This window comes from Nuphar pumila, chromosome 9, assembly GCF_984573655.1.
Source record: "Nuphar pumila chromosome 9, dmNupPumi1.hap1.1, whole genome shotgun sequence".
Lineage (NCBI taxonomy): Eukaryota > Viridiplantae > Streptophyta > Magnoliopsida > Nymphaeales > Nymphaeaceae > Nuphar > Nuphar pumila.
Window position 1 is genome coordinate 4,102,032 of NC_143257.1, and position 12,121 is coordinate 4,114,152.

Consider the following 12,121-nt stretch of genomic DNA (forward strand, 5'->3'; position numbering starts at 1 on the left):
CAAAGGAAGTATATCCATGATTATCTTGTATAGTCATCAACAAATATAAAATATAAGAAAACCCACATTTAGATACAATTAGAAAAGGTCCCCATACGTTCAAGTGCACTAATTCTAATGGTTTAGAAGAAAAAATGGTTCTTTTTGGGAAAAAAAAGCCATCATTTTGCCAACAATACAATCCTCACAATAAAAATTTTCATTACAAAATTTGTTTAAATGGGGTACATGAGATAATTTTGACAAACTAGGATGACCCAATCTTTGGTATCATAAAGCTAAATTTATATTTTGAACATTATAAAAAAATTGTTTTTCAGAAGAAGAAGACGATCCATGTAGTAAAGGTCTCCTTCTCTATAGTGTTCCCCAGTCTGTTTCCCGGACTGGAGATCCTGCACAAAACATTTTTTGGTTGAGAAGAAGACACTACACCCATGGTCGGTGATTTGTGAAACAAACAAAAGATTTAAGATTTAAATTTAGTTTTGGGAAAAGCCTAACCTTTGGAATAGAGAATTTTGAAGTGTTTTCAAAATTTTCAATGCTTTGAATAATAAGAGAGGATCCGTGGGCTGTAAAAACATTTTTTTGTGTTGAATTAATACAACATTCAAAAAATAAAGAAGAATGTGGAGTCATATGAAATGAGGCTCCAAAATCTAAAAGCCACGAAACCTTACTAAGAGGTGATGATGTAGAGATCGCGACACCGGAGAGAGAAGAATTCTTGATTAGTGGATGAATGGCCTACATGATTTGAGAGAACATGATTCCAATAGATTTAGAATTTTCATTGGTTCCACTTCTTTCTTCGTGAGATACTCCCATGGATGCCACCTTTTTTCTTCTCTTCATTTGAATTTAGGACAAAATGGCCAAATATGACCCGGTTCTCCACAATTATGACAAGTCAATATAGTTATTTTTTTGTTGTCATTATATCTAGGCTTCCCACTATAAGGTTTTAAAAAATTGGGTGGTTTGTAAACATTTGTATTGGCCCCCGGTCTTAAGACGGCCAACACATTAACCTTTGTCTCCTTAGATTCGAATATAGACTTTAGTCTCGTCTCCTTCATGCATACTTGAGCCAAAACTTCATGTAAGGGAATAGGATTTTTTCTATGAATAATATTGACCCAAACTTGTTCAAATTCGAGTCTAAGTTCTCTAAAAAATTGAAACAATTGTTCCTCATGTTTGTATTTCTTTCATTCTTGAGCATCAATTGGGGTCTCTCATCTAGGCTCAAGTTTAGTTAATTGATTTCAAAGTCTCTTGAGGATACTATAATATTTCATCACGGTCTTATCACCTTGTTTGCAATTGTACATTGTCTTTGCGATCCCTTTTGTGTCATATCTCTTTGGGTAAATGTTTGTTTAGCATATTCTCAAGCCTCATCAGCTCTTTCAAATTCAAGAATATCGAAGAAAGGCTCATCGTGCATACTACCCATAAAGAGGGAAAAAACCTTGGTGATGCAGTGGGAGTGTTGGCTGCGTAGCTCCTGTCGGCTGAATGTGGTGACCCGACCCTTACGAGCATGTGATGCGTAGAAACGGAGAAGAATGCCCCACCGGTAATCGATAGGGCCTGTTTTCTTTTATTGCAATAGTGAATTCAAATGAACAAATAACAATGGGCTGAATGATAAAAAAAAATTGAATAAAGCAATGCAAAAAGGGAGCAAACAATAGGTAAAGAAAGGAACTGCTGAAAACAATACGGCTGCTGCCAAAAATCAATACTCTCTGCCCCACGCAACCCTAGGAGAGGGTTTTTAACGGTTGTTGTTGGATCCGGGTCGTGGGTCCAGCCTTGGACCCGAGTTGCGATCCGGGTCGGCTTCAGTCTGCTACTGGATCTATGACGATCGGACTGTTCCACGCCGAGAATAGGTACGCAGGGGCACGTCACTGCGTCGCGGCACCGTACCTACGATTGAGTCGGACACGTGGGTCCGGTCGTTTGTCGCCTGTGGTGGATCGGGTGTCCGTACCACGCCTGGGTCACATGGTATAGATCCAATCGGGTCCTGCTCTACATCATTCTCCCCTGGTTGGGAAGAAGTCGGCTCTGACAACTTGTCTCCACAGTAGGCATATAGATCAGACACGTTGAAAATAGGCGAAATGTACCAATCGTCGAGCAGCTCAAGGAGGTAGGCATTCAGACCCAATCGCCGAAGAAACTTAAAAGGACCATACTTCTTAGGACTCAACGTGTCATAGGTGCCTACGGGAAAATGCTCGGGACGCAAGTAAACCCAAACTAGCTGACCAACTTGAAACTGGACATCGCGACGACTTTGATCTACGAAAGCTTTGTAGGTCTCGTAGCTTTCAACAAGTTTGGCTCGGACCTGTCTCTGAATATCACGCATATATTCGACGGCATCAAATGTGTCTGGGGTTGGGTCTGGGATATCGAACACAGGGGCTAGGTCAACGACATGGGTGGGTGACCGACCATAAACCACTTGGAACGGAGATTTGACTGTAGACCAATTGATGGAATTGTTATATGCGAACTCGGCTTGAGGCAATACGAGGTCCCAAGTTTTGACATTCTCTCCCACTAGACTTCGTAACAGGTTTCCCAAGGTGCGGTTGACAACTTCGGTTTGGACATTTGTTTGAGGGTGGTAAGCACTACTGAACTAAAGTATGGTCTTCAACAAAGCCCATAACGATTTCCAAAAATGGCTCATAAAACAGGTGTCGCGATCTGAGGTGATCGTGTGAGGCAATCCATGAAAACGGGCCACGTCCTTGAAGTAGTACGAGGCTACTAACGAGGCGTTAGTGGTCTGCTTACACGGGACAAAAATAGTCATCTTGGAAAATCTATCAACTACAACTAAGATGGAATCAAAACGATGCGAGGTTCTGGGAAGACCCACAACAAAATCCATGGACACATGCTCCCAAGGTCGCTCAAGAATTGGCAACGAAGTATACAAACCACTATTTTGACGATGACCCTTGGACACCTGACACACTCGACAACTCTAAACAAACTTGACAACATCTTTACGCGTTTTGGGTCAAAAGTACCGTTCATCCAACAGTGCGAACGTCTTATCGTGTCCAAAATGCCCAGCTAGTCCCCCTTCATGCAATTCGGAAACCAATTATAATCTAAGGGAGAAGGCAGGCACACATAACTTATTACCCCAAAAAAGGTAACCGTTATGGATAGTAAATCCTGTGTCAGTTGTGCTATCAGGGGAGAGGCACATTTCCCAGACCTGCTGGAAATTCGGGTATGTCGGGTACAACTCCTTCCACTGCTCGAACCCAATGACTTGCACTGACATTGTCATCAAAAGGCTATTCTTCCTACTAAAAGCGTCAGCCACCTTGTTCAGAGTACCCGACTGATGGCGAATCATAAATGTGTACTCTTGCAATAAGCTAACCCACTTGGCATGACGAGCACTTAGCTTCTTTTGATTATTCAGGTACTTCAATGCCTCATGATCCGTATACAAGACAAACTCCTTATAAATGAGATAATGCCTCCAATAATGAAGGGCTTGTACAACGGCATAAAACTCAACGTCATAAGTGGAATACTGGCACCTGGCCTGAGTCAGCTTCTCACTAAAGAAAGCAACAGGTCGGTGGTTCTGACTCAAGTCGGCGCCAATTCTCACTTTAGAGGCATCGCACTCAACCTCAAAGACTGCACTGAAATCAGGAAAAGCTAGGATAGGGGCACTAGTCATCCTTTCTTTGATGGTCGTAAAGGCTTTTCCAGCGGCAGGCGTCCAATGGAAACTAGTACCCTTTAGGCATTCTGTGTTAGGGGCCAAGAGGGTACTGAAATTTCGCACAAAACGACGATAGAAAGTGGCTAACCCGTGGAAACTACGGATCTCTCTGACAGTCTTTGGGGTAGGCCAATCTACGATCGCACAGACTTTCGCAGGATCTGCCTTAACTCCATCGGAAGACACAATAAAACCTAGGAACACGACACTGGACATCATAAATTCACTTTTTGGCTTTGACGTACAACTTTTCGCTCCTTAAGATCTCCAGGACCTAACGTAGGTGACTCAAATGGTCAGACAAAGATGAGTTATAAATTAAGATATGATCAAAATACACAACGACAAACTTTCCTATACAGAGACGCAACACTTGGGTCATCATATTCATGAAAGTACTTGGGACATTAGATAACCCAAATGGCATGACTAACCACTCATACAACCCATCACGTGTCTTGAATGCCATCTTCCACTCATCCCCCTGTCGGATACGAATCGGGTGATACCCGCTTTTTAAATCTATTTTGGAGAAAATGGAGGCACCAGACAACATATCAAACATATCGTCCAAAGGAGGGATGGGAAAACGGTATTTGACCGTGATGCGATTGATCGCACGACTATCAACACACATGCGCATGGACCCATCTTTCTTAGGAGTGAGCAGTGCAGGTACTGCGCAAGGGCTCACACTCTCACGAATAAAGCCCTTTTGCAATAACTCCTGAACCAGACTCAACAACTCGGCATGCGCGGATGGATTCATGTGATATGCGGAGAGGTTAGGGAGACTCGATCCCGGCACAAAATCAATGGCTTAATGGAACCACCCTCATCGAAGGCAAACCATTAGGCAGGTCATCCGACATACTGTCGCGAAACTCCTCAATAAGAGGGGCAACGTCCGCGGGAACGGACAAAGACGTACTCATCAACGGCTTAGCCACCAAAGCATAACAATAGCCATCTTCCTGACAATGGCTCAAGAAGGACCGGTATGAGAGGCCCGAGAGCCTGGGGACTCGCTCAGGCTTATCCACAGTGGGAAAACTGGTCTCCTTGATAGAGAGAAGGACTATTTTATGACCCTTAAAAAGGAAAGAGTATGTGTTCTTGCGCCCATCGTGAATTGTTTTGCGATCAAACTGCCAGGGATGACCCAAAAGAATGTGACACGCACTCATGGGGGCTACATCACACCACACCTCGTTGTGGTAATGCTCCCCCATGGAGAACCGAACTAAACAATGCTAGGTGACGGGAACCTCATTTCCTTTCATGAACCACGCCATCTTATATGGTTGAGACAATTTTTCGGTTTTCAGGTTCAAGGTAGATACGACACTCTCGAACACCATATTCTTACACGCACCAGTGTCGATAATAACATCACATGCATGACCCTCACAGTTACACCGAGTTCTAAAAATGTTGTTCTGCAACCATTTTGCAGGGGTCGACTCACGGGGTGCAGTCAAAACATGACGGACGAACAATAAATTCTCTACGTTGTCGTCGAACTCTACGACTTTCCTCTCATCCTCGCCCTCATCCAATGACTCACTCTCACTCTCAGATGTTGACTCCACAATACCCTCGACGAGATGGGTGTTCTTGCTCACAGTGGGACACTTAGACGTGACATGTCCTAACTCCTGACACCTAAAACAACGAATGGTCGACTCACTAGCTTTGGCTTTGGACCGGGTATTGTATGCGGGTCCTGACTGGTCGGGTTTGCTAAGGTCTGCTCTAGGCTTTGGGTCCTCCTTCCTAGGGGAGCTTGCTCCCCTGGTTGAGAAACTCGACTTAGGTCGACTGGACTGTTCACTACGAGAGGTCCTATATTCCTGCCTCCTTTTCAACTTTTCCTCGATGTCCATGGCATAACTGCTTGCCTGATCTAATGTCTCAACTGTGATACAACTAAAATCATCAGAAATAGCAGGACGGAGACCATAAATGTACCTTATGACATATTAGCGGGCGTTTTCCTCGATCTGTACACGTAGAGAAAGATGATGGAACTCAACAGTGTACTCCGCCACAGTTTGGGTGCCTTGACGCAAGGTCAGGTACTCTTTATAGGCTCTCTCGACGTGATCTGAAGGCACTAATTTTGACTGCATCAATCTCTGCCTCTCCTCCCACGATTGTACGTGCTCTAGTCTCTGCCGCTCTCTCGACCTCTGCAGCTCAACCCACCATGTATGTGCTAGGCCTCTCAACCGAGTGGACGCTAGAGAGACACGACGGTGCTCAGTGACGGTGTGGCAGTCGAAAAAGAATTGCACGGCATAAGACCAGTAGAAGAACTGTTCCGCATCGAACCGTCCCGCAAACTCTGGAAAGTCCAACTTCACCCCGTAAGTGGAGGGGTGCTCTGGTGCTCTCTGCTGACGAGTCTCCACCATTCCTGCAGGATACTCGTTTCAAAAAGCATCGTCGTCCCATACAGCTTCATCGCCCTTGGTGCGGTATTGGTCGCCTGGATGCTGGTGCTGACGAACTCCACCGATGGGTGGTCCGCGCTCAGGTCACGCCAGTCCTTGCTGATTCTGTCGCGGTCTGGCTTGCCCATGGGTGGGGGCCATCTATGGCTGACGTTGTTGCACCGGTATGTAAGGAGGCCCTACTAAAGGTGGACGAGTTTGTTGGTTCTCGGGCTCTAAGTGGGTAGGAACGAGGTAATACGGGTTTGGATTATGATAGTGATGTTGGATCGGGTGATATATTGGGTTTTGGGTCGGTAAGGGGTTAATGGGTTGGTTCGGGTTCGGGTTCGGGTATCGGGTTGGATTGGTATAGGATTGGGGTGATTCGCCCGACTGGATATGGATCGGGCCTAATCCTAAACTACTCGTCGGACCCAGATTTGGATAGGTTGGATCGGGGATCGAGTTGTGGGGATAAAAGGCTTGGTTTGAACTCGATCCACGATCCATATGATTATGGATCTGGTTTTGACCCGGCTCAAAATCAAGCTGAAGCTCCGTTCGGGTCCGATACAAGTTTGGGTCGATACATGATCCATTTTGGGGTTCAAAAATAACGGGTTGGGTCGGATTCAGAGTGAACTGCGAACCGAACCCAACTGGGTAGGTTGGGTATGGGGTTGCTAGGCCCGGACCCGCTCCCGAGAACCCAAAGGGTGGTCCTCGGTAACCGGGTATGGGCCCTATTAACGTGGGCTCTCGATCGGACCCGGAGGGATCAGGTCTGATCCACAGGGGATCAGTCCCCTTAGCCTGCGAGTGGGCTGCGACAGCACTCCCACGCACAGGCGCTGGGAAGGTCGACAGATCCACCCCAGCCTGGGCTGAGGCTGGGGCGCCGGCTGCCTGATCCTGCATCACGCTCGGACCACGCAGGTTGTGCCCGGCCTGCAGCCCCTACTGCGTGGGTCGGTGCCAGGCCGATGCACCCAGACTGCCGCTGGGAAGTCCTTCCCCCACCCGAGTGGCAGTCACGCCACGGGTCAACGTTGGTACCCCTGGGTGGGGCGTCCCTGCGTAGATCCCTCCCTTTGTTTTCTGATGGCACGACAGACTGAAGGACTTGTAGGGTTGGATCGGCAGTCGCAGCTTCAACGAGGATGACAGCATTGTCGCTCCCTCCTGTATTCATTTGTTGTGTAGACGCCATCTGTGGCTCTACTAACGACTCGATCATCGCGACCCGATTTTCGACCCCATCTAGTCGTCGTGATATGCTCGTCACGTCCTGGCTAATACGCAGCATGTTTTCTTGCATCTTTGTCATCATTTTCATCATCTACAGCATTGGGTCTGCATTGCCGGCATCCTCCTGCACATTTTCTGCCACCGGATCGCCCCTCACCTCTGAAACCATATCGCTGACGAAGGAGGAGGCGCTGGCTCTGATACCACTTTGATGTAATGGAAGTGCTGGTTGCATAGCTCCTGTCGGTTGAATGTGGTGACCCGACCCTTACGGTCGTGTGATGCGCAGAAATGGAGAAGAATGCCCCACTAGTAATCGATAAGGTCTGTTTTCTTTTATTGCAATAGTGATTTCAAATGAACAAATAACAATGGGTTGAATGATAAAAAAATTGAATAAAGCAATGCAAAAAGGGAACAAACAATAGGTAAAGAAAGGAACTGCTGAAAACAATACGACTGCTACCAAAAATCAATACTCTTTGCCCCACGCAACCCTAGGAGAGGGTTTTTAAAGGTTGTTGGATCTGGGTCGCAAGTCCAGCCTTGAACTCGAGTCGCGATCCGGGTCGATTTCAGTCTGCTACTGAATCTGTGACGTCCGGACTGTTCCACGTCGGGAGTAGGTACACAGGGGCACGTCCCTGCATCGCGGCACCGTACCTGCGATTGGGTCGGACACGTGGGTCCGATCGTTTGTCACCTGTGGTGGATCGGGCGTCTGTACCACGTCGGGGTCACGTGGTATGTATCCAATCGGGTCCTGCTCTGCATCACTTGGCATGGCCTACTTCCCACTCTTTATAGGTTTTTTTGTAATCAATCATAGCCTTTTTTCTTTTCAACCCCCATAAGGCTTTCATCCTTTCATCCACCATTGGCTCCAATAACCAATTATGTGAGAATTGGTTGTGGTTCCAATACAAATCCATCAACAAAATGTCATAAGTCTTTTTCCATGAGTATTCTTTTCACTCTCGCGGCCCACATGTTGTAGTTTTTTCCATCAAATTTGATGGGAACCACCGTTAAAATTTCTTTATCAGCCATAGTTGAGAAAAGAATGGAGATAAAAATAAGAAGAAAGAAGAGACAAGGAAAAAGTATTGAAAAAGTTTGGTGGTGCATTTCTCGAGGCAACGAACCAATGCTCCACCAATCCCATGAATCTCCTCTTCAAGCTTTTGTCCAAGAGCACCAAAGGCTCTGATATCATGTAATGAAACACAAGTGCACAAATAAAATGCCACAAAGTGGCTACAAAGGTGCACACTCACAAATACAAGAGCCACTAATGGGCCAAATACAAAGAGCCACTAAGGGCTAATCACGCAAACTCTCAAAATGGAGCAAGCACACATAAAAAATAAGAGTTTATTCAAATAAGCTTAGCATCAAGCACACTTATTACAAGGGGAAGGAGTGCCTTTAAATAGACACTCCATGTATTAAAGGGCTGGTCCAACAGCTAGTTGGACCAGCACCCAATGTTGTTCAACACCTGTTACAAGATGAATTTAGGGGTATTTCAGTTTACATACATACTAGATACCCCTGAGGGGTATATATATGTATCCTCAATATATATATATATATATATATATATACACATTTCAACAGGACTTTCTTGCAGATTCAGTTGTCCATATCATTTGCAGTTTGAATGCTCTACTTTGTAGTAAATGCCCTCATTTTCTCATTACATATGCAATGGCTAAAAGTTATCTGACTGACTCTTGTGCTATGTAACACGGATTCTTCTAACAGGGAACCGCACCCGCATGGGTGCAGGTGCAACACTTGGACACAACTTCCTTTGTGTCGGGTGAAGTTAACCACACTGAGGTCCATTTTTGTCCAAAGTAGACTCAGTTAACCCTATCCAAGTCCAGTTTTATTCATATTATATATATAAATACATAAATGCACACACATACATGTGTGTGTGTATATATATATACATACATACATACATACACACCAGTGTGGTGTTATTTTTTATTGATGAGAAATAGAAATTGTAGATTGTTAATTTGATTTATTGCATGAATTTATGCATGATGAATTGATGATATGATGATTATTTTTATTTCATTAGTGTTAACTTAAAACTGTTCAAAATTTTATATATATACCCTCCCCGCACCCCCGTACCCAAGTTTTTTTAAAGTGCCGCACCCGCACCTATTTGACATAGCTCTAGTGTTATTTCCATCTCATGTGAATCAAACATTGTTCATTTTGTAATTCATCATAATCATTACACACTCACTGATCATTTATGCTACACAGAAAGAAAAGAGGCAACATCTTTCAGATGAAACATGGTTAAGATATTGCAATCTCCAGCTATCAGGATATAATCCCCACAACCCCAAAAAAGAGAAGAAAAAAAAAAGAGAAGGCAATGTTAATTATAATCATATAACCATTTTTTGCTGTCACATTAGCAAAATCAGTTTAAACTAAAGTGATAATGATGTTCTGCCCAGAACAGTTGCATGAAGATGATAAGCGAGAAATTGAAACCGTCGCTGATGAAATAGAATATAACGGAATAGACGTTAACAGAGCATATTAATATCAGAGGAAATTATTCTTAAATTTTGGCAAAATGACAGAAAGGATAGAAAACCTGAAATAAATGCACTTCTGAAGCATAATCCAGAGCTACATAGCAGTGCTCCATCTTCAACTCTTCAACCTTATCCCATGTAATACTTGACCTATAAAGGGAAATTTAAATGACCATAGCAAATAAGGTGGCACTAAATAACTGCAACTTTTTTGTACTTACATATGATAAGGATATTGTAATGAAAGAAGTTGCTTCAAATAATCAGTAACATGGTAACCCCCAACATTAGTTCTGCAACATGCTTCATAAACAGGCTCACCATTTACAATCTGAAAGAGAAGATACAACAGCTATATCAGAAAATACCTGTAAAGGAATCTTTAAGAAAAATATGACAAGATGAAATAATTCAATTATAAAGAATCTACAAGAAATGCTTTAGAAACAAAAAATGCATCTCCAAAAATCCAACAGGATTGAATCGGATATATTCACCCATATATTTTAGCAAATAAGCTGAAAACTTGCATATTTGTTTGCATGAAGCCCATTCACTTATCCCATAAAAGGATACACTGATTGGGCTGCATATTATCAAGCCTGCAATGGCTATTTCGGTAAATTTCCCCACCAAAACAGTAATAAAAAGGGTGTCATTTCTTAAAGACAAAATTGGACTAATGAAAACTAAAACTTTCTTGTTCTTCATGGTTTATTATAATAGATGCCAAACCATATGGTGGAAAGGCATGGCGAATAGTGGCAATCCATCCTCCTTTTGTTGCTGATGCAGCATAGAAAGGCTAGCGCATGTTAAGTTGTACATGTATATATATATGTACTTTCATACATATATATATATATATATATTTGGTTCATATTGTACATATATACGTATATATATTCATATATATGTAGATATATTTTATTTATAAATGATGTAATAGGTAAATACCCATTAGGGGTATTTTGGTCAATTCAGTATTTGTAATAGGCTGTGTCCATTAGGGGCAAACTAGTACATTATTTTTGTCTTTTTATGTTTTTATAGGGACTATTTGGTCAAATACCAAATATAGCTGTTAGGTTCTTTTTTGACTAGTCAACAAAGAGTTGACTAGTCAATAGAGGTTCTTCTTCCTCCCTGCCTTTCATCGACATCAAAAAAAAAAGTATGGGTCATGGTTGGACCTGACCCGGAGCAGTGCGGGACCCGACCCACCCAGTGTCCGGTACCCACCCCCATGTCGATGCGTGTCGACACAGCTACGCAGTGTATGCTGACCATTTTGGCATGTCCCGGTTACATAGCCTAAACCTAAATAAACATGATACAATGGCCCATGCCCAGCCCTTTTGGCTGGGCCATGGGCCCAACCCATTTTCTAAAGGAGAAAGATACATGCCAGCTCAGCCCAGCCCACATCTATTTTTAACCCAGTCCAGTTCAGGACCAGCTGTGTCTCAAAAATGAGGCCTGGGCCAAGGCCCAGCCTGCGGGCTGCCCCGCGAATACCCATTTCTGTAACTTTATAAAAGACAGATAGGTCACAGAAATTGTCAGTTTCCATAAGCAGATAGTGCATGGCAAAGATGTCTACCTCTCCTTTTAAGGCATAAACCCATAACTAGAGTGTGATGAATAAACCTCTGTTACCTCAAGTTGTAAACACAATGTTTAAAGGCATAGAGTATGCATACACCATGTCAAATGCACTATGCACTTGCCCCTTTTCTTATTCATTCTGTAACTATTGTATCAAGAAAAAACATAGAATATATCTAGCCAGGTTAGGCACCTTGATGCACTTGTATTCACTACAAGTTTGCCTACCATCTGACAATAGCATTTCCAAAGATTCATACCTATGTAACACGGGTGCAACACTTGGACAGGCTTCCTTTGTGTCAGGTGAAGACAACCACACTGAGGTCCATTTTTGTCAAAAAGTATATTCAGTTAACCCTAACTAAGTCTAGTTTTAACTTTTATCTATATTATATATATATATATATAAATACATAAATGCACACACACACGTAGTGTTAACTTAAAACTGTTAAAAAATTATACAT

General features: G+C 43.3%; 1 protein-coding gene across 1 annotated transcript in view; it reads right to left on the reverse strand.

Annotated features, from left to right (window-relative positions):
• LOC149828247 (actin-related protein 5-like) overlaps positions 1–12,121 on the reverse strand; it is a 58,055-nt gene that overhangs the window by 41,696 nt on the left and 4,238 nt on the right. Inside the window, exons 7-8 of the mRNA XM_090016794.1 lie at positions 10,265–10,374; positions 10,103–10,193 (exon numbers count right to left, since the gene is read on the reverse strand). Coding sequence (XP_089872920.1) covers positions 10,103–10,193; positions 10,265–10,374 — 201 coding nt within the window. The remainder of the gene's footprint in view (positions 1–10,102; positions 10,194–10,264; positions 10,375–12,121) is intronic.